Raw genomic sequence first — 25290 nt, 5'->3', positions numbered from 1 at the left:
ACCAAATTCTTAACTACCTTTCTGTTGGAAAATGTGAAGTGAGAAAAGGATTTTGGCTTTAAGTGCCAACAGCGTACCCTGACTGGTATCAATTATTTAAGATTTTTAATTTTTTTTCCTCCTGATAAACACTATTGTAACTGCCCTAGCAACATCCTGTGTGTGTATATATAAAAGTATATGTGTGTGTGTGTGTGTGTGTGTGTGTGTGTGTATGTATATATATATATATATATATATATATATATATATATATATATATATATATAAAATTTATACACACATACATTTTTATATATATATATATATATATATATATATATATTTATATATATATATATATATATATATATATATTATATTAAAAAATAAATAAATAAATGTATGTGTATAAATTTAAAATAAAAAATAATTTGGCACCTGTTTAGACGTGAACATTGTGTAAACAGCCTTTATTAATGAAGTGTATCCTGTTAGAAAGGGAAAGAGGCAGGTGTTTGAGTTGAGAATAATGATGATGATGATGATTATTTCTGGGTGTGTTGTTTGTCGGAATCTGAAACCTGCTCCTGTTTATTACTAGCCGCATCCATTAAGAATCTTTTTGCTCCCCCCACGCTCTTTCACACAAAGCTGAAGAATGATGAGCACTTCAGGTGGCACCTGTTCTTAAATAAGCATGTCCTTCTGACTTGGGTTGGATGCTTCTTGACATTTAGCTTGTTGCTAGACTTGAAATGCACATCATCAAGCAGAACGAGTTGAACGAAACAAGGAGCAAATAGTTAATGTGCAGTTCTGGAAAGGTTGCGTAGAGTCATTTTGAAATTTGAGAATGTATTATATTTCTGAATTGTAAATTTTGTTTATTAAAATATCACGCTCAAATGTTCTCTGACTGAACGTACAGTGCTGTGCAAAAGTCTTAGGCACATGTAAAGAAATGCTGGTCCAGTGAGTGCAGTTTTATGCGGAAATGAGCTGTAGGTTTTACTGAGCATCTTCCAGAACCAGACAGTTCTTCTGGACACTTTGTCTGTCACACTCGCTTCTTCATTTTGCACCAAAACCCAGTAGCCTTCATTATGTTTTCTTTTTTAATCTGAAAAGTGCTCTCTTATGGAATATGCTGCTCAGACATTTACAAACATTTTTTTTTTCTGTGATGTTTCATTTTGTGCTGGAAAAAATATGAACGTTTGGAACTCTAAAATGTTTTTGTAATGTTTTGACTTGATAATGTAGAAATCATAAAATAGAAATCTATAACAAAGTTTGTATGAAAAAAGGGGGGCTAAGACTTTTGCACAGTACTGTATTTTTGATTGTATACATGCATCACAAATGAACTTGATGTATATGTGGACTTTTGGGATATTTTGTGTTTATGCATAATGTATTTAGAGGTGAATTAGGCAAGATTAAACAAAATCGGTCAAGATACTGTAGGTTAAGGGCAATTCTTTAGCAGGGAGGCCAAAGTTATTAAATTTATTAATGTAATTCAAGGCAAAGTGTACTGAAAGCCATATTTTAAAAATCATCACCCAAGTTATAGCAATGTTGCTTCATAGAAATCTTGGTTTGAATTTTAAGAAATAAGTTATTTTTTTCCTGATATAATTCTGTTCCTGACATTTCTTTCCTCATAAAAGATTTTGCGTTCAGAGTTAAGCATTTTAACCAATTTTGCAATGCTTTTTTTTTTTCTTTTTTTTTTGGTTAGGGTCAAAAGATGCCTCATCCAGTGTGGAATTTTTATTTAATACCATTATCTTGAGTACTGCAACTGAAAAGGTCCTACATTTTGCTGCTACCAAAGAACTACCCTTAAGTCGGTCGCTTTCAACGGCTTGAAAGCCAAGTCATAACGTTATAAACACGCAAAAATCGGCTTGTGCTTATTTATGAGAGTGATGAGTGTCTTTACTGTCCTGTTTTTCTTTATAATGAGTTCTCATGAAGTTTTCAGCTGTGGTATTTCATCATCAATAGCATTGCAGCTATAATCAGAGTTAGCTTGCGTTACACCTTTCTATAGAAATTGTTCATCAGAACTGTTACCATACCAAGCTCTCTAAGTGATAAAAACATACGGTAGCTAACGTATTGATTCACGCTATGGGATTTTTGTACCAGATGTGCTGTTTTATAGAATGCATAGAAACAGTGTTGCAAAAATATCACGCGATCTTTTGCACTGTTTTTTAACTATCAATGTAATCACCTCAGTAGCGCCCCCTATAGGATACATTTACCACTTTTAACATCTACAACTGAGACAAGTATAGATCTTCGTTCTGCCACATGAGGGGCTAATTATTATTATTATTATTATTATTATGGAAAGTGATATAGCCTAGTTATGATTACAGTAATAGCCCCTGTGTAAAATTAAAAAACTCTTGAAATTATAGAGATAAAACGCAAACACCAGATGAAAAGCAGTTTTCTTTTTTTTTTTTTCCCCCAACTGTTAAAAAAAAAAAAAAATGCATTAAACGTATCAGATTCATGTAAATAGGATTGTTTGGGTCAACAGCAAATCTCGGTTTTCATATAGTCTTGCTTTTTTTGCTTTCTTTTCTTTCATTCATTGTCAGTCTCTTCCAAGAGATGATGATCAAGGAAGGACATGTCCATAAAAATGAAAGCGCCTTCATGTAGCTTAATAATTATCCAAATCCAGTAAAAGAAACGCGTCCCCCCCCCCCCCCCCCAGCAGCTAAATGTAAGGACAGAATGTTGCCTACTGAAGTGGATGGAAAAGAAGAAATCGGGTGCGAAGAACATTTGTCCTCAGATAATTAAATAATTCTAATAATAATAATAATTTGCCATATGAAACAAGAATTCTGAATTGCTGCCATAGTTAAAGCTCAGGGTTGCCAGATTGTAACCACTGTTTGCACGTCAATCTTTTTAAACTTGTCGAAAATCAGCGAATGACATTTTGATTTGTAGTGAAAATGCGTTGATCATGCGAACACGGTTTTTGTGCAACATTTGCTTGGTGGCAGCAGCGCTAATAGTTCGTCACGTGTTTTATTGACCTTCCGAGCAGCATTTTGTGGTCTGTTGCGAAACAAATCTAGGAAACTTGTCAATAATTTACAGTTGAGGTCGTCTCCTGATGGATTCACAAGGTTCTGGATCATCTGTAGTGAGTGCCTGGAAAATGGACCATTTTGAGTTGCGTGCACATGATTTCATGTCCGATTTACAGGAACGTCCTTTGGTCCAAATTCACTTTGGTTTGTATTTCCCGGAGGCTTGGTAGTGTAATATAACTTGAAATTCATAATCTGAGCATCTGGTATGAAAAAATTTGGTGGAATGACGCATGTAAAGCCAACCACTCTGACAATTCAGAGCTTTACACAGATTGTGTTTACACACCTGTCCTGTCCATACCTAACTGTATATCCTGTTTCCAGTCAGTATTTTGTCATCTCCATACACACAAGTGTGTGTTTAGATGGGGGGGCGGGGAGAAGGCTTTTAATTTGTTGCTGTGGCGTCTGATTGTAGATTTGGACCCAAAACAGTCATTGCACAAATCGATGTGACAGAGTTCTTGATACTCCGTTTGCAGTTTCTCGTTTGAGTTTGTGTGCATAAAAGTGAAATAATCTAATGAAGTCATGATACTCTGAGAACAGACATTTTTTACATAATTTTTAGCACTTGTTCATCTAAACCTGTTTTGTGTGTGTTTCCTTGTCTGGGTGTAGTGCTGCTGCTGCTGCTATTTATCATCGCTGCTAATACACTACTATCGGCTACACTTATCCCACATAAGCTCAACTAACAAGTTTTGTCCAAATAATAAATTTTATCATTATTAAAGGAGAACTGAAGGCAAAATTTATCATCAAAGTTCTATTTCTCATTTTATGAAATATAGGAATGCATTTTTGATAGCTATTTTGTCACTGCTATAGCAAGTTATGAGTGTTTGAAATATGCTATGTAATATATATGTTATTTAGCAGCTGGGAGGTCCGTATCGTGAAATACCGTGACCGAGGTCTTGAAAGTACTGAGCGAGGTCCTCTGGGCTGAGGTCAGTATTCAAGGCCGAGGTCACGGTATTTCACCATACGGACTGACCTTAAGCTGGTAAATAATATATATATATTTTTTTTCTTTACCAAATTCTAACAGAAAACGAGAGCGCCCGAAAGGGAAAACCGAGCCGAGCCGCCATTTTGAATCCTCATTCATGGCTGTAATGCAAATTGCTTCCTCCTCGGTATACAAGTGCACTTCCATGGCAGGAAAAAAAAAAAACATTTTGCCGCCTATGTAGTGTTTGTGTGCATAAAAGTGAAATAATCCAATGAATCTATTTATACAAAATTGAGTCATTCAGGATTCAGCCATGTTTTTGCTTGGCGTTAGCAAGTTACAGGTTTTCAGCTTTCTCCTGAAATGTTTTTTCTTTTATTTCTTCTTCCTCAGGGTAGTAAAACTCGCTTTTGCTGTGAACACTGTCGTTATCGCTATCCATGATGTAAAATTAATGCTATTCTCCTGAGAAATGCTGGCAAAAATTTATAAGATTTTTGATAATCTTATAAATAAATCTTATTTAAAAAAAGGTAAATGCTGACAAATTCTACTATGTTTGTTGTTGTGAACAAGCGAGTTGCCAGAGGTCCGTAACCAGGGTCTGTAACTGGAGTCCGTATCGTAGGATATGGACCCGCTCGCCAGCCAATCAGAGCGCAGGATTTGATGGAAACTGCACCGCGAAAAAAAAAAACGTCCATATGTCAAAGCAATGGCCGTAAACGACATTCATCAAGACCTGTGCGAGACATCGTACTGAAGTAAAACGTACAGCGGAAATCAAAGTGACCAACATCTGCCAACGTTGTCAAAAGACGCGCGCGCCCTCTTTCAAATGCTGATGTAATCAAGCTGGACGTTTTGTTTATTTTCAATTGCAATCAGGAAAGTTTAAAAAAAAAAAGTAGCCAGTAATCGTCGTTTAAACTCGTTTTTGTGCAATAAATGTGACACAAGATGCTGAGTACAACACTTCACGTATCCCAGTCTCGTGAAGATCGCGCGGATAAGCGACGCCTGCCGTGGACCAAACGAACTAAATCCAACACGGCTAAAAAACGAATAGGCCGATAAGTATAATATTTAATTGCAATTAGTTGCCAATACGAGTCGCGACATAAGGTTACTAAAACCAAAAACGTAATTGAATAACACGTTAATTAAGAAATAAAGCAAGTTTTAAAAAATGTCTTCAGTTCTCCTTTAATGAATGATGATAAACTAATGTGCTTACTTTACATAAAATATGTCAAAATGCTAAGTGAGTGAAAGAGCTGTGATCAGAAACATCTGTTGGAAAACCCAAAATTGATTCTCCACATCACGATAGAGTCTCAGCTCACTACCTTTAGCTAGTTAGCTAAAATACAGTGTTAAGAGCAAGCAAGGCTATCACTTCTGGTGTGTGTGTGTGTGTGTGTGTGTGTGTGTGTGTGTGTGTGTGTGTGTGAGTGAGGCGGTTTGTATTACAGGATTGTCCAGGTGACTCTCAGCACCTCAGGAGCATCACATGATTGAACCATAAATATACCCCATTATAAAGATCACAAGGGCGGCACGGTGGTGTAGTGGTTAGCGCTGTCGCCTCACAGCAAGAAGGTCCTGGGTTCGAGCCCCGGGGCCGGCGAGGGCCTTTCTGTGTGGAGTTTGCATGTTCTCCCCGTGTCCGCGTGGGTTTCCTCCGGGTGCTCCGGTTTCCCCCACAGTCCAAAGACATGCAGGTTAGGTTAACTGGTGACTCTAAATTGACCGTAGGTGTGAATGTGAGTGTGAATGGTTGTCTGTGTCTGTGTGTCAGCCCTGTGATGACCTGGCGACTTGTCCAGGGTTTACCCCGCCTTTCGCCCGTAGTCAGCTGGGATAGGCTCCAGCTTGCCTGCGACCCTGTAGAACAGGATAAAGCGGCTAGAGATAATGAGATGAGATAAAGATCACAGTGCATTACATAAATAGCTTTTCATTAATTTCTTTAGAAAATTGTCAGGTTATTTTTATTCTATAATTATGTGCACACAAAGAGACGTATTGAGATTATACTTGGAATATTTGGACAAACACTTTATTTGCATAAAGTACATACCAGTATGCAAAGCGTGTTTTGATAATGGTGCATGTGCAGTTTTATGGGAACAGATTTAACAAAAAAAACTAGATAGAACTCGATGCCAATGGGGCCGCCTCCGCCTGGTAGACTACACGCCTTAAGTTGTGATTTGGGAATGGACATTTGACCTCACAGTAATCTTGACCTTAGACCTTTTAACCTCAAAATGTAATCAGTTCATGTTTGTCCCAAAGCGCACAAATGGTGAAAGTTTGGTGAAATTCCTTTCATTAGCCTTTGAGATATCGTGTTCACAAGGTTTCGGGACACACGGACAGACGGACAACCCGAAAACATAATGCCTCCTGCACCTTAAGGTGGCGGAGGCATAAAAAACAACTGAAGCCATCTCTCTGGACATGGGTCTGGGAATTCAGGAGGATATACACACGAGATGGAGTTACACTCAGGTGTTATACGGTTATAATTGGGTGCATGTATCCTCTCGACGGATATTTAAGAGCGTTTGTCTTGTAAATGGATATAGATCAGGATATCGAGGAGCATCTATCCTGTATATGGATATTCAGGAGAATATATCCTCTGATTGATTTGATTGTCAGTCTAAGATAAAAATCAATCAAAAGCCAAAGGATAACATCTCATCTCATTATCTGTAGCCGCTTTATCCTGTTCTACAGGGTCGCAGGCAAGCTGGAGCCTATCCCAGCTGACTACGGGCGAAAGGCGGGGTTCACCCTGGACAAGTCGCCAGGTCATCACAGGGCTGACACATAGACACAGACAGCCATTCACACTCACATTCACACCTACGGTCAATTTAGAGTCACCAGTTAACCTAACCTGCATGTCTTTGGACTGTGGGGGAAACCGGAGCACCCGGAGGAAACCCACGCGGACACGGGGAGAACATGCAAACTCCGCACAGAAAGGCCATCGCCGGCCACGGGGCTCGAACCCAGGACCTTCTTGCTGTGAGGCGACAGCGCTAACCACTACACCACCGTGCCGCCCCATTAAATACCTTTTATTCCATATTTTGTTGCCCTTTTTGTTGGGGTTTTGTTTTCGAGTAGAGTTTTTATTTCGTCCTTGGTTGGTTCAGCACAGGCTTGTAGTACTTGGGTCCAGGACTCTGACTCGAGTCCGACTCATGCCCTAATTTTAAGGACTCGTGACTTGACTTGGACTTGTGCATTAACTGCATTTGGACTCGTAAACTGGAGACGGGGGCGGCACGGTGGTGTAGTGGTTAGCGCTGTCGCCTCACAGCAAGAAGGTCCAGGTTCGAGCCCCGTGGCCGGCGAGGGCCTTTCTGTGCGGAGTTTGCATGTTCTCCCCATGTCCGCGAGTTTCCCCCACAGTCCAAAGACATGCAGGTTAGGTTAACTGGTGACTCTAAATTGACCGTAGGTGTGAATGTGAGTGTGAATGGTTGTCTGTGTCTATGTGTCAGCCCTGTGATGACCTGGCGACTTGTCCAGGGTGTACCCCGCCTTTCGCCCGTAGTCAGCCGGGATAGGCTCCAGCTTGCCTGCGACCCTGTAGAACAGGATAAAGCAGCTAGAGATGATGAGTTGAGAAACTGGAGACGAGGACACTGATTTTTTTTCTTTATTTTTTGTAACATGCAGCCATAATTTGGCATGAGATGTTTATATCTTCATTAATTTTTGTGCTAATTTCATGCAAGAGAATGCACATTCACCTGTTCATACGTCATGTTCAGGAACAAACTAACGTTAATGGCGCTAAAATGCCTGGAGAGAACACCCTTAGGATTGTCCGCTTTGCTTATACAGACTTCTTGTGCAGTGGGGAAAAAATGCACTGTTACAGTATGTGTTCCAAATGTAGAACTGTCGAGGAGACGACGGGGACAATTCGAACTTTTGTTGTCATTTGGCAAGACTCCACCCAGAGAAGGAAGTGACACGCTATGTTCATTGCCCTGTTGATAGCAGGCGGGGCTTGCTTGGTGAGTGATGAACTAACTAGTGTTAACCCTCATGTTATTTGCCCTGTTGATAGTGGGCGGGACTTGTCAGACTCCACTCGGATCAATAGTGGACTCAACTCGAAATTTTCTTTAATGACTTGAACACTGGGGACTCAACGTGTGTATATCAACTACAACACTTGTTCAGCAGCGCATGCCGCCATTTTGCTTTTCTCTACTCATGGTATATGAGCCGATAGCCTAGTAGTAGAGTAGCCAATCGGAGTACGCGATTGCTAATATCCGGTAAATATGGATATCTGTGTACGTTAGGAGTCTGTGCCCATTTATGGATATATAGATCAGGATATTTGAGAGCATTTATAATGGATATAGTTTGGGATTCTGCGATTTTATTTATTTTTTTGTCATCATGTCAAGTTTATCAGCTTTACGTTGTTCAATTGGACTTGGCTGCTTTCTGAACGTACACTTTGGAAACTTATTTTGACTGAACCCAAGCCTGTGTTTTGAATGAGCAAATGAGGTGCTTACACTAAAATGAACAAACTCTGGTGCACTGACGTTTTGCTTTCTCTAAAACGTTTACATTTCAACTTCATACAGTAAGGGTGCGAAGAGCAGATAGAATAGGAAGCTTTGGAAAAAGGAAAGACCCAACGAGGCTTTTCTGTGCTGTAAGATCACAGAGTGGTGTCACGGACAGGACAGGGGAGTTGAAGGTGGAGTGAACAGATCTGCATTCCATACATGTTTCGAATGCTGTATTCACAGATGGGAGGTTCCTGCTTCAGTTCTTTGGTTTTGTTTTCTCACAGTCACGCAGATGACCTCTGGACGCAAATCTATTCTCTCTCGTCTTGCATTTGTCCTGTGTGGCCGAAAACATAAAAATGGCTGAATATTTTAGTTCCCAGAGCTGATTATCGCTGTTAACGCCATAATTCACTGCGCCTGGATGATGAAAGACACAAATCTGATCATTTCATTTTTCCAAACCTTATACTATTAAAAATTGAAAAGGATGCATACTGTATGTAAACCGTCCAGGTGAGGAACGTAGCCCACTACAGGTGTGTAATACAAGACCGAGGGAATTACCATTTCCCATAGAAGAGCTGACATTTTCCACACTAAGAGGCTCTGTTTTCAGACTCTTGAATATTGTCTGACATTTTAGTTTTGGGTCAGTCCATGAAATGTTACTTTTCATTGGTCCGGGTTTACATAATCATTTCATCTTTAATTTCCATGATTTAAAGAAATATTTAGCAGATTATCCATAAATATTGTTTGAAGAAATAAAATAAATAAAAAAATGAAGTTTTCTTTTGAAATAAAGAAATGTGAAACATTTTCTTCCCCTGTGACTGGACACGGATGACACTTTTTTTTTTTTTGTGACATGGAATATTTGCTGACTTTGAGCTTAAATAAACCTTCATTACTTTCTGAGAATTTCAATAAAATTAGTTTCATGGTACTTGCAATTTAGTTTTACACTCGCATAATAAAGTTAAGAAGGTTCTATAAACTATTTAGCTTCGAATTCATCCACTAAAAATAGGTTGTGAACGTAACATTGTGATGTCCTACCGTGTTACGTTAGAAACCAGGCTTATAAAAAATGATAAAACGAGTCGAAATCATGATTGATGTTTTTAATATAAAGAAGAATATACTATAAAACGATGTAGGTAGAAAGAAATTTAAACAAACGGCAATAAACGAAATTATCGTTGTTTTTTCTCACATCCTAACTTGGCGTCCATTCACTTCCTGGTTCGTTCACAACCTGCGAGACCTATTTACTCAATCTAGGTCAGCTGAACTGACGCGAGATAACTTCTCGCAGGATCTCGCACACCACAACACGTGCTCTAGAGAAGCGCAGATATAAGTGTGACTAAGTAAAGTAATGAATTCAATAATCTCATTTACCCCATATAGGATGAAACGGTTTCCTGTTAATGACTGTTCAAATCTTAGAGATTTTATGAAGTTTGTGAAATACTGGTATTTCATATTTTCAGTGTTTATGATGTTGAACTAATATTTCTAATGAATTCTTATTCAGTGTTGATGTTTAAAGTAAGCAAATAAAAGCAAAAAATTGATTTTATCAATATTTTTCCTTTATTTTTAAAAGCTTGTTCGTGTCCTTGTTACATTAGCAACCGGGTAAATATTTATGGATTTTATCATACATTGTAGAGCAGGAGTTATCTTAACAACTAGGTTATATTTTCTTATACGGTCAATGCTTCATGGAAATAAAAGTTGTTTTCAGTTGTAAATTGTTTTAAGTGACTCCCTCTATGTCACATTTTGGTAACCCCATTTCATGGACTGACCCTTTTAATAAATAAGCCTTACCCGAAGTGTCATGAAAATTCAAGTATAGCGCTTTAGTTACACCGAGTACTTATTCCTCTACTCAAAATATGTATAGTGTTCAGTGATGCTAATTTAAGCCGGAACGAGAGCTCGGAAAATGCCACCTCAGTGCGTCACTTTTTTTTACATTTATGCAGAACCTGACCCGGTGAGTTGTGCTTTATTTGCATTGTTTCTCATCGCTGAAAGTTTTTAGAAGAACGCCTTTGCAGGTTAATCATATGACCGTGTGTAGGAGGCTGAGAAGAGCTGAATCATTCTGATGAAATCTTGTTTTGTGCTCCTGCTCTGTTCTGCTTGTCCTATTACACACTACTGGCAGTTTGGAGATAACGTTTGATATCAGAATCATTTCCAGTGTTGCATCATGTAAAGGTAAACATCAAGTTTGGCTGATTATCCTCGTGGTTGGCATTGCAGTGATTTAATACATTTAAAAGATCATCATCATGGGTATGTTCTGTTTGTTTGTTTGTTTTTGTTTGTTTGTTTGTTTTCTTTAACGATTACAAATTCTGATTTCAAGCAGCCTGTTTTGTTTGGTAAAGGATTATCATTTTGTACACTTTCCTTTTCAGTGTTGGATTATTTTTTCTGGGCATTTAAAGGAGAACTGAAGTCATTTTTAAACTTGCTTTATTTCTTAATTAACGTGTTATTCAAGTACATTTTCGTAACCTTGTATCATGATTCGTATCGGCAACTAATCGCAATTAAATATTATACTCCTCGGCCTGTTCGGTTTTTAGCCATGTTGAATTTGGTTCGTTCGGTCCACGGCAGGCGGCGCTTATCCACGCGATCTTCACAAGACTTGTGCGAGACTTTGAAACGTGAAGAAGTGTCAGCCAGGTGTCAGTGCCGCCATTTTGAAAACTGTTTTCCAAACGAAGTATCGCACAAAAACGAGTTTAAACGACCATTACTGCCTACTTTTTTTAACTTTCCTGATTGCTATCAAAACAAACAACTTCCAGCTTTACATCAGCATTCGAAAGAGGGCGCGCGTGTCTTTTGACAATGTTGGCAGATGTTGGTCACTTTAATTTCCGCTGTACATTTTACTTCCATCCTACGACATCTTGTACAGGTCTCAACGAATCTTGTTTACGGCCATTGCTTTGACATATGGACTGATATATATTACAGAGCATATTTCAAACACTTATAACTTGCTATAGCAGCGACAAAATAGCGATCAAAAATGCATTCCTATACTTTAATAAAATGAGAAATAGAATTTTGATGATAAAAAAATTGTCTTCGGTTCACCTTCAATAAAAATATCACAGACCACATGGCTTAAAGGTACTGTGCACTGAAATGTGTGGGTTTTTTTTTTTAAGCTGTAAACTAAATGTGATGAAACTTGTCAATGCTCATGTTAATATTGACCAAATTACCATTTTTATAAAATTCAGAATTTTATTGGATGTAAATGTCTTCAAACTCCGTCTACTGGGTAAAACCCATCCTGAATCTTGCAAGGCCAATACTGGCATAGAGAACTTTTTGGTTTTTATTCAGTTTTTATTAAAAAAAATAAATAAATAAAAATGTTAGCACCTTCTCCTCCAGCCCCGCCTGCCATAATCGAAACCCTGTAACTGATGTATTCTCCCACAATTTGCAATTTCTAACTATTATCGCTTCCCCCAAGCCTCTTGGCTCAATTACTTTCACCTGCTTCCAAGTGGCTTGTGCTCCTTTTCAATAGAAATCTTCTGTAATTGTACAATTTTCTTTTTCTTGAAAGAATGCTCATAAAGTTGTTGAACCCATCTTTCGCAGGAGTCTGTAACACTACGTTCACACTGCAGGCTGAAGTGACTCAAATCCGATTTTTTCGCCCATATGTGACCTGTATCCAATCTTTTATTGACAATATGAACGACACAGATCCGATTTTTTTTTCAAATCCGACCCAGGCCGTTTGGATATGTGGTCCTAATTCCGATTCCTATCCGATCTTTTCATATGCGACTTCAGTCTGAACCGCCAGGTCGCATTCATCCGACTTACACGTCATCAACAAGCCACAAACGTCACTATTCTGCACTGAAGTAGGTGGTGGGTCTCTTAAAAAAAAGTTACAACAACATGACGCATGACATCAATGCGACTCCGCACCCACACGTTCCTTTGAACGGAGGTTGCAGTCACTACCCCGCAGAACGCCTGAGCCAAAACCCTTGCCCTCTTCCTTCTCAACCTCCTCCTTAACATCAGGCTATTGTGCATGTTCTGGCTCCGTCGCAACAACAACTGCATCATCGCCAGGTACTCCATGCTGGCTACTGTCACACACAGGAAACTTTAGGTTACTTCCGTAAACACTGGCCATGCTCACTGCGTGTGACGTCGTTGTATCCTGCAATGCGCATACGGAACACTTTTAGGTCGCTTTTCGTTCATACTGAGGATCACATACAAGTCGCATATATTTGTTAATGTGAACGACCTTACAAAAAAATCGGAATTGAGCATTAAGCCCTGCAGTGTGAACGTAGTGTTATAGACGACTTGCAACCACGTGATCAAAATGTGCTACGTCATGAGCGTCCGCCATGATGGAGGATAAACAAAGCAACTAGGATGGTAGCTGCTGAACGCGTGTCTAAACAATGCTGAATTTTCTCAGTATTACCAAGATTTGAACGGTCGAGCGAAGATTCGATACAAAGAGAAGATGGATATGTGTGGTTTTGTCCCATATTATTTAAAGAAGTCAGACTTTTCTGAAGATAAGCTGTTTTTACTGATCATCGAGTACCCAGATATCGCGTTCTATCTGGTTCGGCTGTTGAAGAATCACGTCCGACCTTGGACAAAACATAGCCCGTTTTCTGAGTGGGTGCCCAGGCTGGATTGTTTTGATCATATAATTTTGCTGACGCTCCTAGAAGCGAAATGGTAATACACGTGTTAAAATTTTAACAAGGACTAAGTTACCCACGACAAGAGAGAACGCTCATTTTATCGCAAAATTCTAGCAACACGAAATAAAATTCTTCCATGATGATATCGAGAAAGCTTTTGAATCTCATCTGAGATAAAATGATTACTGCAAACACGAGCTGTTTTGGTTTTCGTCTCTGTTAGATCAGCCCTGTTGATGCTGTTCAGCCATGCTCGTCTCCTCTCCATACTCAGCCTCAGTTTCCTCGCCCTCTTTCCGAATCACGGACGGAATTCTAAAAAATCGGAACATGCCACGGTCATGAGTACTGTTGTGACCACAACCATATACAGCACAAAGATATGGCAGAGCTAAAAGAATGCTTAAAGCAGTGGGGGGGGGAAAAGGGTTGCGCACGCGTGATTATTTTGTCTGGAATGTCGCTTGACCCCGCATTTGTACATCCACCAACATGGCCGACATCCGGGTTTCTATTTTGCTTTGACGTTACTTGCAAGTCAAGGATATACGCCCCTTCCCGCCCCCTTTCTCTGCCCCTTGCTTACTTTTTAGCTTTTTTTTTTTCCTTCATTTTTCAGAATTATGCAGTGGGTGGAGTTAGGATCAGAGCTGGGGGTGGAGTTACACTTTAAATACAAGTACAGTTTTCATGGAAGTTGATATTTTTAAAAAATGACCATTGCAAATTTTGATATTAAGCAATTGGTCTGATGTTAAGATGTACAGAAGTTTAAAATGTTCCCTCTTTGATAGTGTTAATTTATTTTGTAGATGTTAAATAAAAATACCAATGAACTCAGTTTTTTAACTATATATTTTAATCAGAATGACAAACTAAGTTGTTGGGTTTTTTGTTTGCTTTTCCAAATCTTAAAGAAAATGCACTTTTTTTTGACAGAATTTTTGATTTTCCCTCCTTTTTCATTCCTACTTTGGTAGACATTAAATAAAAAATATCATTTTTGCATGCAACACCACAATAAAACTGGTAGTTTAAAATTTGTAATAACTATTACAAACTCAAAATGGAAACAGCTGATTTGATAACATTTTGTACTGAATCTTTTTTTTAAATATCAATTTTTATTTTACCTTTTATAGCTTTTTTTTAATGTTAAATAAAAATCAACTTTATAAAAAATAAAAATGACCTTTTTTTTATTTTAAAAAGTTGGGACACTGTGTAAAATACAATCCCGATTCCAAAAAAGTTGGGACAAAGTACAAATTGTAAATAAAAACAGAATGCAATAATTTACAAATCTCAAAAACTGATATTGTATTCACAATAGAACATAGACAACATATCAAATGTCGAAAGTGAGATATTTTGAAATTTCATGCCAAATATTGGCTCATTTGAAATTTCATGACAGCAACACATCTCAAAAAAGTTGGGACAGGGGCAATAAGAGGCTGGAAAAGTTAAAGGTACAAAAAAGGAACAGCTGGAGGACCAAATTGCAACTGATTAGGTCAATTGGCAATAGGTCATTAACATGACTGGGTATAAAAAGAGCATCTTGGAGTGGCAGCGGCTCTCAGAAGTAAAGATGGGAAGAGGATCACCAATCCCCCTAATTCTGCACCGACAAATAGTGGAGCAATATCAGAAAGGAGTTCGACAGTGTAAAATTGCAGAGAGTTTGAACATATCATCATCTACAGTGCATAATATCATCAAAAGATTCAGAGAATCTGGAAGAATCTCTGTGCGTAAGGGTCAAGGCCGGAGAAGCATACTGGGTGCCCGTGATCTTCAGGCCCTTAGACGGCACTGCATCACATACAGGCATGCTTCTGTATTGGAAATCACAAAATGGGCTCAGGAATATTTCCAGAGAACATTATCTGTGAACACGATTCACCGTGCCATCCGCCATTGCCAGCTAAAACTCTATAGTTCAAAGAAGAAGCCGTATCTAAACATGATCCAGAAGCGCCGATGTCTTCTCTGGGCCAAGGCTCATTTAAAATGGACTGTGGCAAAGTGGAAAACTGTTCTGTGGTCAGACGAATCAAAATGTGAAGTTCTTTATGGAAATCAGGGACGCCGTGTCATTCGGACTAAAGAGGAGAAGGACGACCCAAGTTGTTATCAGCGCTCAGTTCAGAAGCCTGCATCTCTGATGGTATGGGGTTGCATTAGTGCGTGTGGCATGGGCAGCTTACACATCTGGAAAGACACCATCAATGCTGAAAGGTATATCCAGGTTCTAGAGCAACATATGCTCCCATCCAGACGACGTCTCTTTCAGGGAAGACCTTGCATTTTCCAACATGACAATGCCAAACCACATACTGCATCAATTACAGCATCACGGCTGCGTAGAAGAAGGGTCCGGGTACTGAACTGGCCAGCCTGCAGTCCAGATCTTTCACCCATAGAAAACATTTGGCGCATCATAAAACAGAAGATACGACAAAAAAGACCTAAGACAGTTGAGCAACTAGAATCCTACATTAGACAAGAATGGGTTAACATTCCTCTCCCTAAACTTGAGCAACTTGTCTCCTCAGTCCCCAGACGTTTACAGACTGTTGTAAAGAGAAAAGGGGATGTCTCACAGTGGGAAACATGGCCTTGTCCCAACTTTTTTGAGATGTGGTGTTGCCATGAAATTTAAAATCACCTAATTTTTCTCTTTAAATGATACATTTTCTCAGTTTAAACATTTGATATGTCATCTATGTTCTATTCTGAATAAAATATGGAATTTTGAAACTTCCACATCATTGCATTCCGTTTTTATTTGCAATTTGTACTTTGTCCCAACTTTTTTGGAATCGGGGTTGTATAAATAAAAACAGAACGTGATTTGTAAATCATGGAAATCCTGTACTGTTTTCAATGAAATATAAAGACAACATATCAAATGTTGAAACTAATGCTCACTTTGAATTTGATGTCAGCAGTACGTTTCAAAAAAGTTGGGACAGGGATGTGTTTATCACTGTGTTGCATCACTTCTACTTTTAACAACACTCTAAATGTTTGGGAACTGAGGAAACCAACTGCTATAGTTCTGAAAGAGAAATGTTGTCCTATTCTTGCCTGATGATACACAATTTCAGTTGCTCAACAGTTTGGGATCCTTGATCATAGTTTGCACTTTATAATGTGCTAAATGTTTTAAATGGAAGACAGATCTGGATTGCAGACAGGCCAGTTTAGCACCCAGATTCCATTATGCAGTTGTACTATGTATAGACTGTGGTTTGGTATTGTCTTGCTGAAATAAACAAGGCCCTGAAAAAGATGTTGTCTGGATGAAAGCATGTTGCTACAAAACCTGTATATATCATTCAGCATTAATGATGCCTTCCCAACTGTGTAAGCTACCCATGTCATGTGCACTAATGCACCCTCATACCATCACAGATGCTGGCTTTTGAACTGTGCACTGATGAGCCGGATGGTCCCTCTCCTCTTTAGCCTGGAGGACGTGGTGTCCATGATTTTCTAAAAAGAATTTCTACTTTTGATTCGTCAGACCTTGGGACAATTTTCCACTTCACCTCAGTCCATCGTAAAAGAGCTCGGGCCCAGAGAAGGTGGCAGTGTTTGTGGATATTGTTTATATCTGGTTTTAACTTGCATTTGTGGATGTAGTAATGAACTGTTTTCACAGACGATGGTTTTCTGAAGTGTTCCTGAGCCCATACAGTGATTTGCACTACAGACACGTGTCTGCTTTTAATGCAGTGTCTCCTGAGGGCCTGAAGATCACAGGCATCCAGTGTCAGTTTTCAGCCTTGTCTCTTGCATACAGAGATTTCTCCAGATTCTCTGAATCTTTTAATGATATTCTAGACTAGAGATGATGTGATTGACAAATTCTTTGCAATTTTACATTGAGGAACGTTATTCTTAAATTGTTGCACTGTTTGCCCAAGCAGTTTTTCACAGAGCGGTGAACCCCGCCCCATCTTTACTTCTGAGAGACTCCGCCTCTCTGGGATGCTCTTTTTATACCCAATCATGTTACTGACCTGTTACCCATTAACCTAATTAATGTTTGTTTGTTTGTTTGTTTGTTTGTTTGTTTACACAACTTTTCCAGTCTTTCTTTCATTGTTCTTGTCCCAACTTTTTTGAAACCTGTTGTTGGCACTAAATTCAAAATGAGCATATATTTTTCAAAAAAACAATTTGATATGTTGTCTTTGTACTATTTTCAATTAAATATAGGGATTCCATGATTTACAAATCCTCACATTTTGTTTTTATTTATATTTTATGGCCTGACTTTTTTGTAAATGGGCTTGGGTTTATTTTTAATTTCTCCTACTTTTCCTTTCTAATTTATTTTTGTAATTTTTTTTTTTTTTAAATCCTGATTTTCCTACTTAAGACAGTACCTCTGTTTCGAAAGAGCTGATTAGATGTTTAAATTCAGAAGAATCATAAAACTGGTAAAGTGTAGAATTTAATACTTGCTCTCCTTTTTATTTTTAAATATACATTAAATAACCATCACCAAACTAATCGTTAAATAGTGTTTTTTTTTTTTTTTATATAATATAAATGCAGCACTGTTTTGTTCGTGGTAATGTATACTGTATTATGATGCATATTGTGTATCATAGAGATGTTTTCAAGCATCATGATCGAATACTAATTTGTTTGACGACTCTTCCCTCTCTTCAGCGTGTAATCGTTCAAAATGAGTCGCCGGCGTGTAGACTCTGAGGACTCCCTGACGCCCGATGATGAGGTGATGCCATACAGTGATGACGAGACTGATGACGAGTTGGAGCATGAGGATGAAGAGGTGCAGCCGAGCGTCCCGGCACCAGAACCGGGTTAGTGTCTGTTCTTATCAAGATGGAACCGAACTAATACTTCACTTGTAGAAGTTGGTAATCTGAATGAGCACCATTATTTATGAGGCAGTAACATGTAGGTAGCCTGGGAAATCCCATGCTGCTTTGCACAATCGTTCCGATCTGAAAAGACAGCATGGAAACTATGGTCTAAAGGCTCGCCTGAGTTAGGGAGCCAATCAGAGAGTGGGGAGGGGTGGAAAGACGGTGACGCGTACTACTGGACAAACGGAAGCTTGTAGTTTATTTGGGACTGTTTACGGATCACATTTAACATGGCGGCGAGCGATATGAACCAAACTTTCGATCAAGCTTTGTCTTGCACAAACGGCAGTAATCGTTCGGTGCCATTGTTTTCCTATTTTTGTTTTGCCTTCTCTTTCTCTTTCCTTCTCTTCTTTGCCCCTTCGTCGCTCTAACTACGTCACCGGGTACAACTGCCATGATTGGCCATGGGCTACGTATACACCAAATGATAGACATTCGCAACGTCCAATAAACGGCCGTTGACAATCGTAAACCACACCTCCCCTACGAGAAATTCAATAGGCGGATTCCAGACCATATTTCACTTGTGATATGGTCTGGTGTTAACCAGACTAACATGTAGGTATATTATTTATGAATTAGTGAATCATTGGTGTGGACACTGAAAAGACATGTATTGGTTCACAAAGCTTGTAGTTTTGACTGTATAATACTCAGAACTTGTGTTTTTATCAAAAATGAATTGGAATCAGTGGATTATTATTGAGAACTACAGGATCATGGAGTTTTTTTGATTCACCTTTGTATTCTTCTCTTGGTTGTAGAAGCAGGATGGAAGGTCAAAGCAAACGACAGGGAGTTCTGCAATCTTCCTGAATTCAAGAAGAAGACTGTTTTGTGCTTCAAGAAGAGCAAGTACTCTGTAAGCACACCCTTTCTGGAAATTTTACAACTTTTGTGGATTAAAAACTTAAACCTGGTTGGTTGTGAAAGAGAGATGTGATGAAATGCGTGACGTACATCAGCGGAGTGGATAGGAGAGGAATGGAGGTGCTGTTCTGGTCAAGTTTGGCTGCATTCAGAGAAGTAGGAGTGTTCAGTACAGCTCTGTGGTTTTTTTTTTTTTTTTTTTTTTTTTTGAGAAATGAACCTGCTCTGTGGGTTTGATTACTACAGAAGTTGGAAATGAACAGCACATAGAATGTGGACTCGCATGTCTGAGACCAGATTTTGATGGCTCGTGGTCTCTTCTTTCTTTTTTTCTAGCTTTCTTTTTCATTCTTCCTTAGCTTATTTCTGTCTTTCTTTCTTAGCTTTTCTTTTTCTTTACATCTTTTTCTTTCTTGCTTAGCTTCTATCTTTTCAGCTTTTCTTTTTCTTGCTTAGCTTCTTTCTTTCTTGCTTAGCTTCTTTTTATCTCTTAGCTTCTTTTTCTTTCTTTACATCTTTCTTTCTTAGCTTCTTCCTTTACATCTTTATTTCTTGCTTAGCTTCTTTCTTTGATGTTATAAATAGCCTACAAATTATTCTTCTTAAGGAAACGCACACACCAACAGGACTGATTTTGCAACAGATTTTATCAGACATCATAGTTCAGCAAGGAAGAAGAATGGCATTTTAATATGTGAAGTATGCAACTGAGATACACTTGTAGTATTTCTTATACTTGTGCATTAATTAGTAATTCTGTGTAATAGGGTGCCTCAGTTGCCCTCACTTTTTCATAAAATCTGATGCATTTTTGTTCGGGTGTTCCTTTTCACCAATAAAGACAGCCTGTAAAATTTTTTGACCGTATTCAAAAGTCTAATGGTGGCACCATGAGGTTCATTTTTTGCCAAAAAACACTTATTTTATGTTTTCGCGTAAGGTTTGAATCACAATGTTGGACTCCGTTTATTGATTTCTTGTGAGCCAGAGATCATGTTAAGAACCTTTGCAAGGGATTGAGAAGCATTAATGTGATTCATAATACATTTGTATTGTTTAAAAGTAGTTGAACAATGATTCAATGAACAGCTAAAACTCAAACTGTGCTTGATAATATATTTAGAATATGTACTAAAAATGTGCATCTAAGATATTTGGTATACTCTATAAGGTGCCATAATGTTTCATGAAAAGTGATCGAAATTGTGTCATAAAAGTCATAAAACAGCAGCTTTTTCCATAACTTTGAGCTCCTGGTGCCACCATTAAACTTTTGAATTGTGTCAAAATATTTCACCCAGTGTGTTTTCTTACCAAAAGGAACATAAAAACAAAACTGCATCATGATCGGAGGAACTTTTCATTTTTAGGGGGCAACTGATGCACTCTACTGTGTAAGGAGCTTTCAAGCACAAAGACTTTTTTTTTTTTTGTCGTTGACCCTCCATATAAAACGCGCTCTCGTATTCCAAGCCATGAACAGATTTTCACAGCACTAAGGTCATTACGTATCTGTCCGTCTGGAGTCTGACAGAAAGACGGACAGGGAGTGACCATGTTTCCTGTTCAACGGGAATGTTCTACCACTTCCTTGATCACTTACTGTCCTCAGTAATCGTGCTGACACTCTAACTCTGACTCAGCTGTATCAGGAACAGCTCAGGAGAGGTCACTCACGCGTCTGTGACGCAGACGTAGTAAAGTCAGAGCAGTTTGTGATCTTTAAGTTGACTCGTCTGATCTGAGCTCCCATTTCCTTAAAGCTCTAATTTATATCCAAACACGTAAGAGAACAATATCTCCTGATGTAGAATTATGTCATGTTTTGTGACATTTGTGTTCTTTTTTGTTTTACCAGGGAAATGCAATCAAGACCTATAAGTACAATTTCTTCACCTTCCTGCCCCTGAATCTGTTTGAGCAATTTAAAAGAGCAGCCAACTTCTACTTCCTCGTCTTGCTGATCCTGCAGGTATGCAGCAAATCCGCACTTAACAAAGAAGAGTTGGCTTTTGATTATCAGTGAGTCAGCCTTAGAAGTCAAAATTAGCCAGAGTGAAAATTTGAGAACTTGTCCAGTCTCAATTATCCTTTCCACATTCACTGGATATGAGCAATCGTGCACTCTGATTGGCTACTCTACTACTAGGTTATCAGCTCATATGCCGTGAGTAGAGAAAAACAAAAGGGCGGAGCGTGTTGCAGAACCAACTGAGGATGAAAACTTGAAAACAAAACCTCAAAAAAAAAGCAACAAAATATGGAATGGAAGTATTTAATGGTAAGAATGGTTTGTTTTTTTGTTTGTTTGATTTATTTATTTATTTATTTATTTATTTATTTATTTTTTGAAGACTTATCGCATTTTTCACAACTAGCTCCTGTCATTTTGCAGGTTTGTTTACATTCTAAGTGGAAATGATTTTGTCGGACGTTTTGTATAAAGTTTTTTTTTTTTTTTTTTTTTTTAATGGATCAAATTTGCAAAAAATAAAACTGCTGTTTCTCAAAATCCAGTGAATACGGGTAGAATAAAACAGTTATTCCACTCAATCTCCGTGCTACGCGTCTCATCGGTTATCAGCTCATGTACGACTCGATTTCATGGAATAACTGTAAAATATTTTAAATTAATTAGAAGACTGTTTCTCCCTCTTGCAAATTCATAACTAAATTTTGACTCAGGTGGTGTTTACATTAGACCGTATCCGTCTCGTTTTCGTCGCGGATGCACTGTCCGTGCACATTAAAACGCTGGGAAACGACTCCACAGGCGGAACAACTTGAATCCGCCAGGGCCCACGTATTCAACCCAGTTCGTATCTGATCCGGTGCTGTGTAAACATTGAGGAACGAGGAAACGCTGTGCTGAGCTCTAGCTGACGTCGTCATTGGACAACGTCACTGTGACATCCACCTTCCTGATTTGCTGGCGTTGGGATCGCACACACAGCGGCTCAGTCCCGAATCACTGCTCGTGCGCTTCACTCGCGCACTCTGTGAGCTGCGCAGGGCCGGAGTGCGCACCCTCCAGAGGGCACTCGCTGTTCAGGGCGGAGTGATTTGGAGCGCAGGAGGAAGCGCTGAGCCACACTGAGGTTTATTTACACATTTCAACTTATTTACCTCCTTCAGGCGCTTAAACTCAGTGAGAACATGAACATCACGGCCAGGTGTGTTTATCTGCTGGAGAAGGTGTTCGCTTGCCATCCTTCCACTTGCAAGTGGTGAGTGACTTGCGCATGCCCGATATGCACTGGGATCATGTGACGTGCCGTCTAATTAGTCATGTGATTAGCATATCCGTGTATTGGCGTTGCTGTGTGCACGTGAATCGTGTATGGGCGTTGCTGTGTGCACACGAGTCGTTTTAAAAACGTTAATCTGATGATCCGCTGATACGGTCTAATGTAAACACCACCTCAGTTTGTGTAAAAAATTTGCAAAGTCTTAGCATTTGTAGCTTTTCTTACAACCTTGTTTATATGAGGAGATTGACATCACATCACATTGTCCTCCTTTGTTAGAATTTGTACAAATTCTTCATATATCCAAGATGGATGGTAGCAAGACAGCAGAAAAAAAAAAATTTGAGTCATAAAGGATTTTGCTAAAGGAGTTAGCTGAAGGATTTCTGATTAGTTCCCATCTGGAATAAGGAATAATTTTCATTAATGGTCCTTAAAAGGTTATTTACTCTACGTATAGTAATGAAGTACAGTAGCTTCTGCTTTTCTTAAAGCACATAGAAGTCTTTACAGCTTTAAGGTCTTGGAAATATTAAATTCATGTCAGAGTTTTGTACGAGACACAGTGAGCGGTAGAATAGTAACATCTTTCCTGCGTTGTACACAGATCATCCCAGAAATCTCCACACTACCCTGGTACACCACGTTGGTGCCCCTGGTGTTGGTGCTTGGCATCACTGCCATCAAAGATCTGATGGATGACCTGGTAAGTTGCTGCATGTGTTGGTTTTTTTTAATGTCTATAAACAGGTTTTATATCCAAGAGATGAAGCTTTGGCATGTTTTGATGAAGTTCTCCATTTTGCTCACAGGCTCGCCACAGACTGGACAAAGAGATCAACAACCGAAAGTGTGACGTGCTCCTCAATGGCAGGTTGGTTACTAAGAACTCAGGAACTCGCTCACTATTTAGGAGAAAGATAAGTCCAGTTGGCAGCTCCAGAATTATTGGCACCCTGGGCAAAGGTTAGGGGTAAAATGCTTTGTGATTGATTAGGTTAATCTCCAAAGTCCCATCACAATGTCACACATCCTCCACCATACTTAACACATTTGTTCCCCCCCCCCATGGTGAACCTACCTTATGTGCTTGTTGCCATAAAGCTCTACTTTTCTCTCATCTGACCACAGAACCTGCTTTTCAGTAACATTTAACAAACTCCAGAGGCTTAAATTTGTGGTTAGACTTCCTTCTGTTACACTTTCTCAGTAGATTGTTGGCATGGTGGTGTCTTATCATAGCTTTGGACATATGATGACCTCAGAATGCTGCAAACCTTCATCTGTGATACCTCTTTAACCATCCTCATCAGTGTCCATGGGCCAAAATACACTTGTGTTCTTTAGAGCTCTTTTACAGTTCTTTTGCACTTCTTCTTAAAGGTGACCTATGATACCCCTTTACCACAAGTTGACACAGTGACTACGTTTACATGCACATCCAAATCGAGCTGCTGTCGGTAATCGAGCTGAAGGTCCCAGCAGGGTGCCGGAGAAATCCAATCCTACATGCACACAATGAAATCAGGCTATTGTGTGAGGTGCATTGTGCACCCGAGCCACAGGTGGCGCAACATGCCCCATCGTGTTGGTACACTTCCGGTTGTCGTCATGAAGAAGAGCTATTCAAGAGTGTAAACAAAGTTATCAGTTCCGTGTTCTCCATTGCGCGTTTTTCTCCCGTCCATGAATTTTAATATATTCAACTCCTTAAGCTGAATGAGCATGAACTCTGTCTCCTCATTGCTCCAGAAGTGCACGTTTCTGCTTGCCTGTGGCAGTGGGGGCGTGGTCAAGCGCCGGTCTGTGACAGGAGGGCGGAGCCAGGGAAGGTGAGTGGCAGAATCACTTCACCCGACGGTAATCAACCTGTGTTTGTGTGTCTTCCCAGTAACCGCGCCCTATTTAAGGAGGCAGAGGGGAGAGCTCATCCCGGGACTAGAACACCGCGCGCGCGTGTGTGTGTTTTTCTCTCAAGAATAAAAGTAGGCTGTTAAACTGAAAAGTCTGACAATAAAAAGCCTATTAGTACCAGAAGCTTTGTCCTGCCGTCCTCTGTGCTCCACCCACACTTCAGAGAGCTCTACATCGCCATTTTCTCTTCTTCGTTTGTTCCTCCTGACCTCTTCTGCTGCTCGCTACTACTGTTGTCATGCCGACCGAGGCTGTTGTGTTTCCCGCTTGTGGTCTCGTCACTCGTCACTTCCGGAAGTAGCTCGACAACTAGCTCGATAGGGTATACATGCACAAAGTAGCTCGGCAGAAATCGCATAAACTAGGTCGTGTAGCTCGATTCCGAGAAATCAAGTTCGGTTCAATTTCAGCCGAGTTAAGGTGTATACATGGCATTTTGAACTTCGATTTCAGTCGAGCAACGGCAGAAATTCGATTCTCTCTATGTGCATGTAAACGTAGTGAGTGAAAGCACCATAGCTCTTCTCACTCCTCCATCTAAACAGTCCTGTTCAAAATGGCTAGTTTGAGGAACAACCTGTTCCTATATATATATATATATATATATATATATATATATATATATATATATATATATATATATATATGAGTGAGCCACTGCTCTCTTCCCTCCCTCCCCACCAGCCAATCAGGTAACACTTTTCCTCATGAATATTCATTCACAAACACAGTTCTCAAACTGTGAGTGGAGATACTCAGATGACGGGGCGGTGTAATTCTTTCTGAAAGTCTTGGGTTTCACGTGGTGTCACATCCGCCTCATTAGTTGTTCAAAACTTTAGCTGATAGTCTACCAAAGCTCAGTTGACAGTGTTCGTATGGAGAAGGTGCATTGCTCGCATGAAAAATGCCTTAACGCTTGTGGTGTTTTAGGTTGATCAAACCATGAAACTAATAAGTTTCTTCA

The 25290-nt window shown here is 39.3% G+C and overlaps 1 protein-coding gene across 2 annotated transcripts in view; it reads left to right on the top strand.

The window, feature by feature from the left end:
• Window positions 1–25290, top strand: part of atp8b1 (ATPase phospholipid transporting 8B1) — an 85130-nt gene that overhangs the window by 16793 nt on the left and 43047 nt on the right. For both annotated transcript variants that reach the window (XM_060935420.1, XM_060935421.1), the window contains exons 2-6: window positions 18068–18222; window positions 19056–19153; window positions 21020–21133; window positions 23017–23115; window positions 23222–23283. In XM_060935420.1, coding sequence (XP_060791403.1) covers window positions 18084–18222; window positions 19056–19153; window positions 21020–21133; window positions 23017–23115; window positions 23222–23283 — 512 coding nt within the window. In that variant the 5' untranslated portion in view covers window positions 18068–18083. The remainder of the gene's footprint in view (window positions 1–18067; window positions 18223–19055; window positions 19154–21019; window positions 21134–23016; window positions 23116–23221; window positions 23284–25290) is intronic.

Source organism: Neoarius graeffei, chromosome 12 (genome assembly GCF_027579695.1).
Source record: "Neoarius graeffei isolate fNeoGra1 chromosome 12, fNeoGra1.pri, whole genome shotgun sequence".
NCBI classification, from domain to species: domain Eukaryota; kingdom Metazoa; phylum Chordata; class Actinopteri; order Siluriformes; family Ariidae; genus Neoarius; species Neoarius graeffei.
This window is presented reverse-complemented; position numbering and strand designations above follow the sequence as displayed.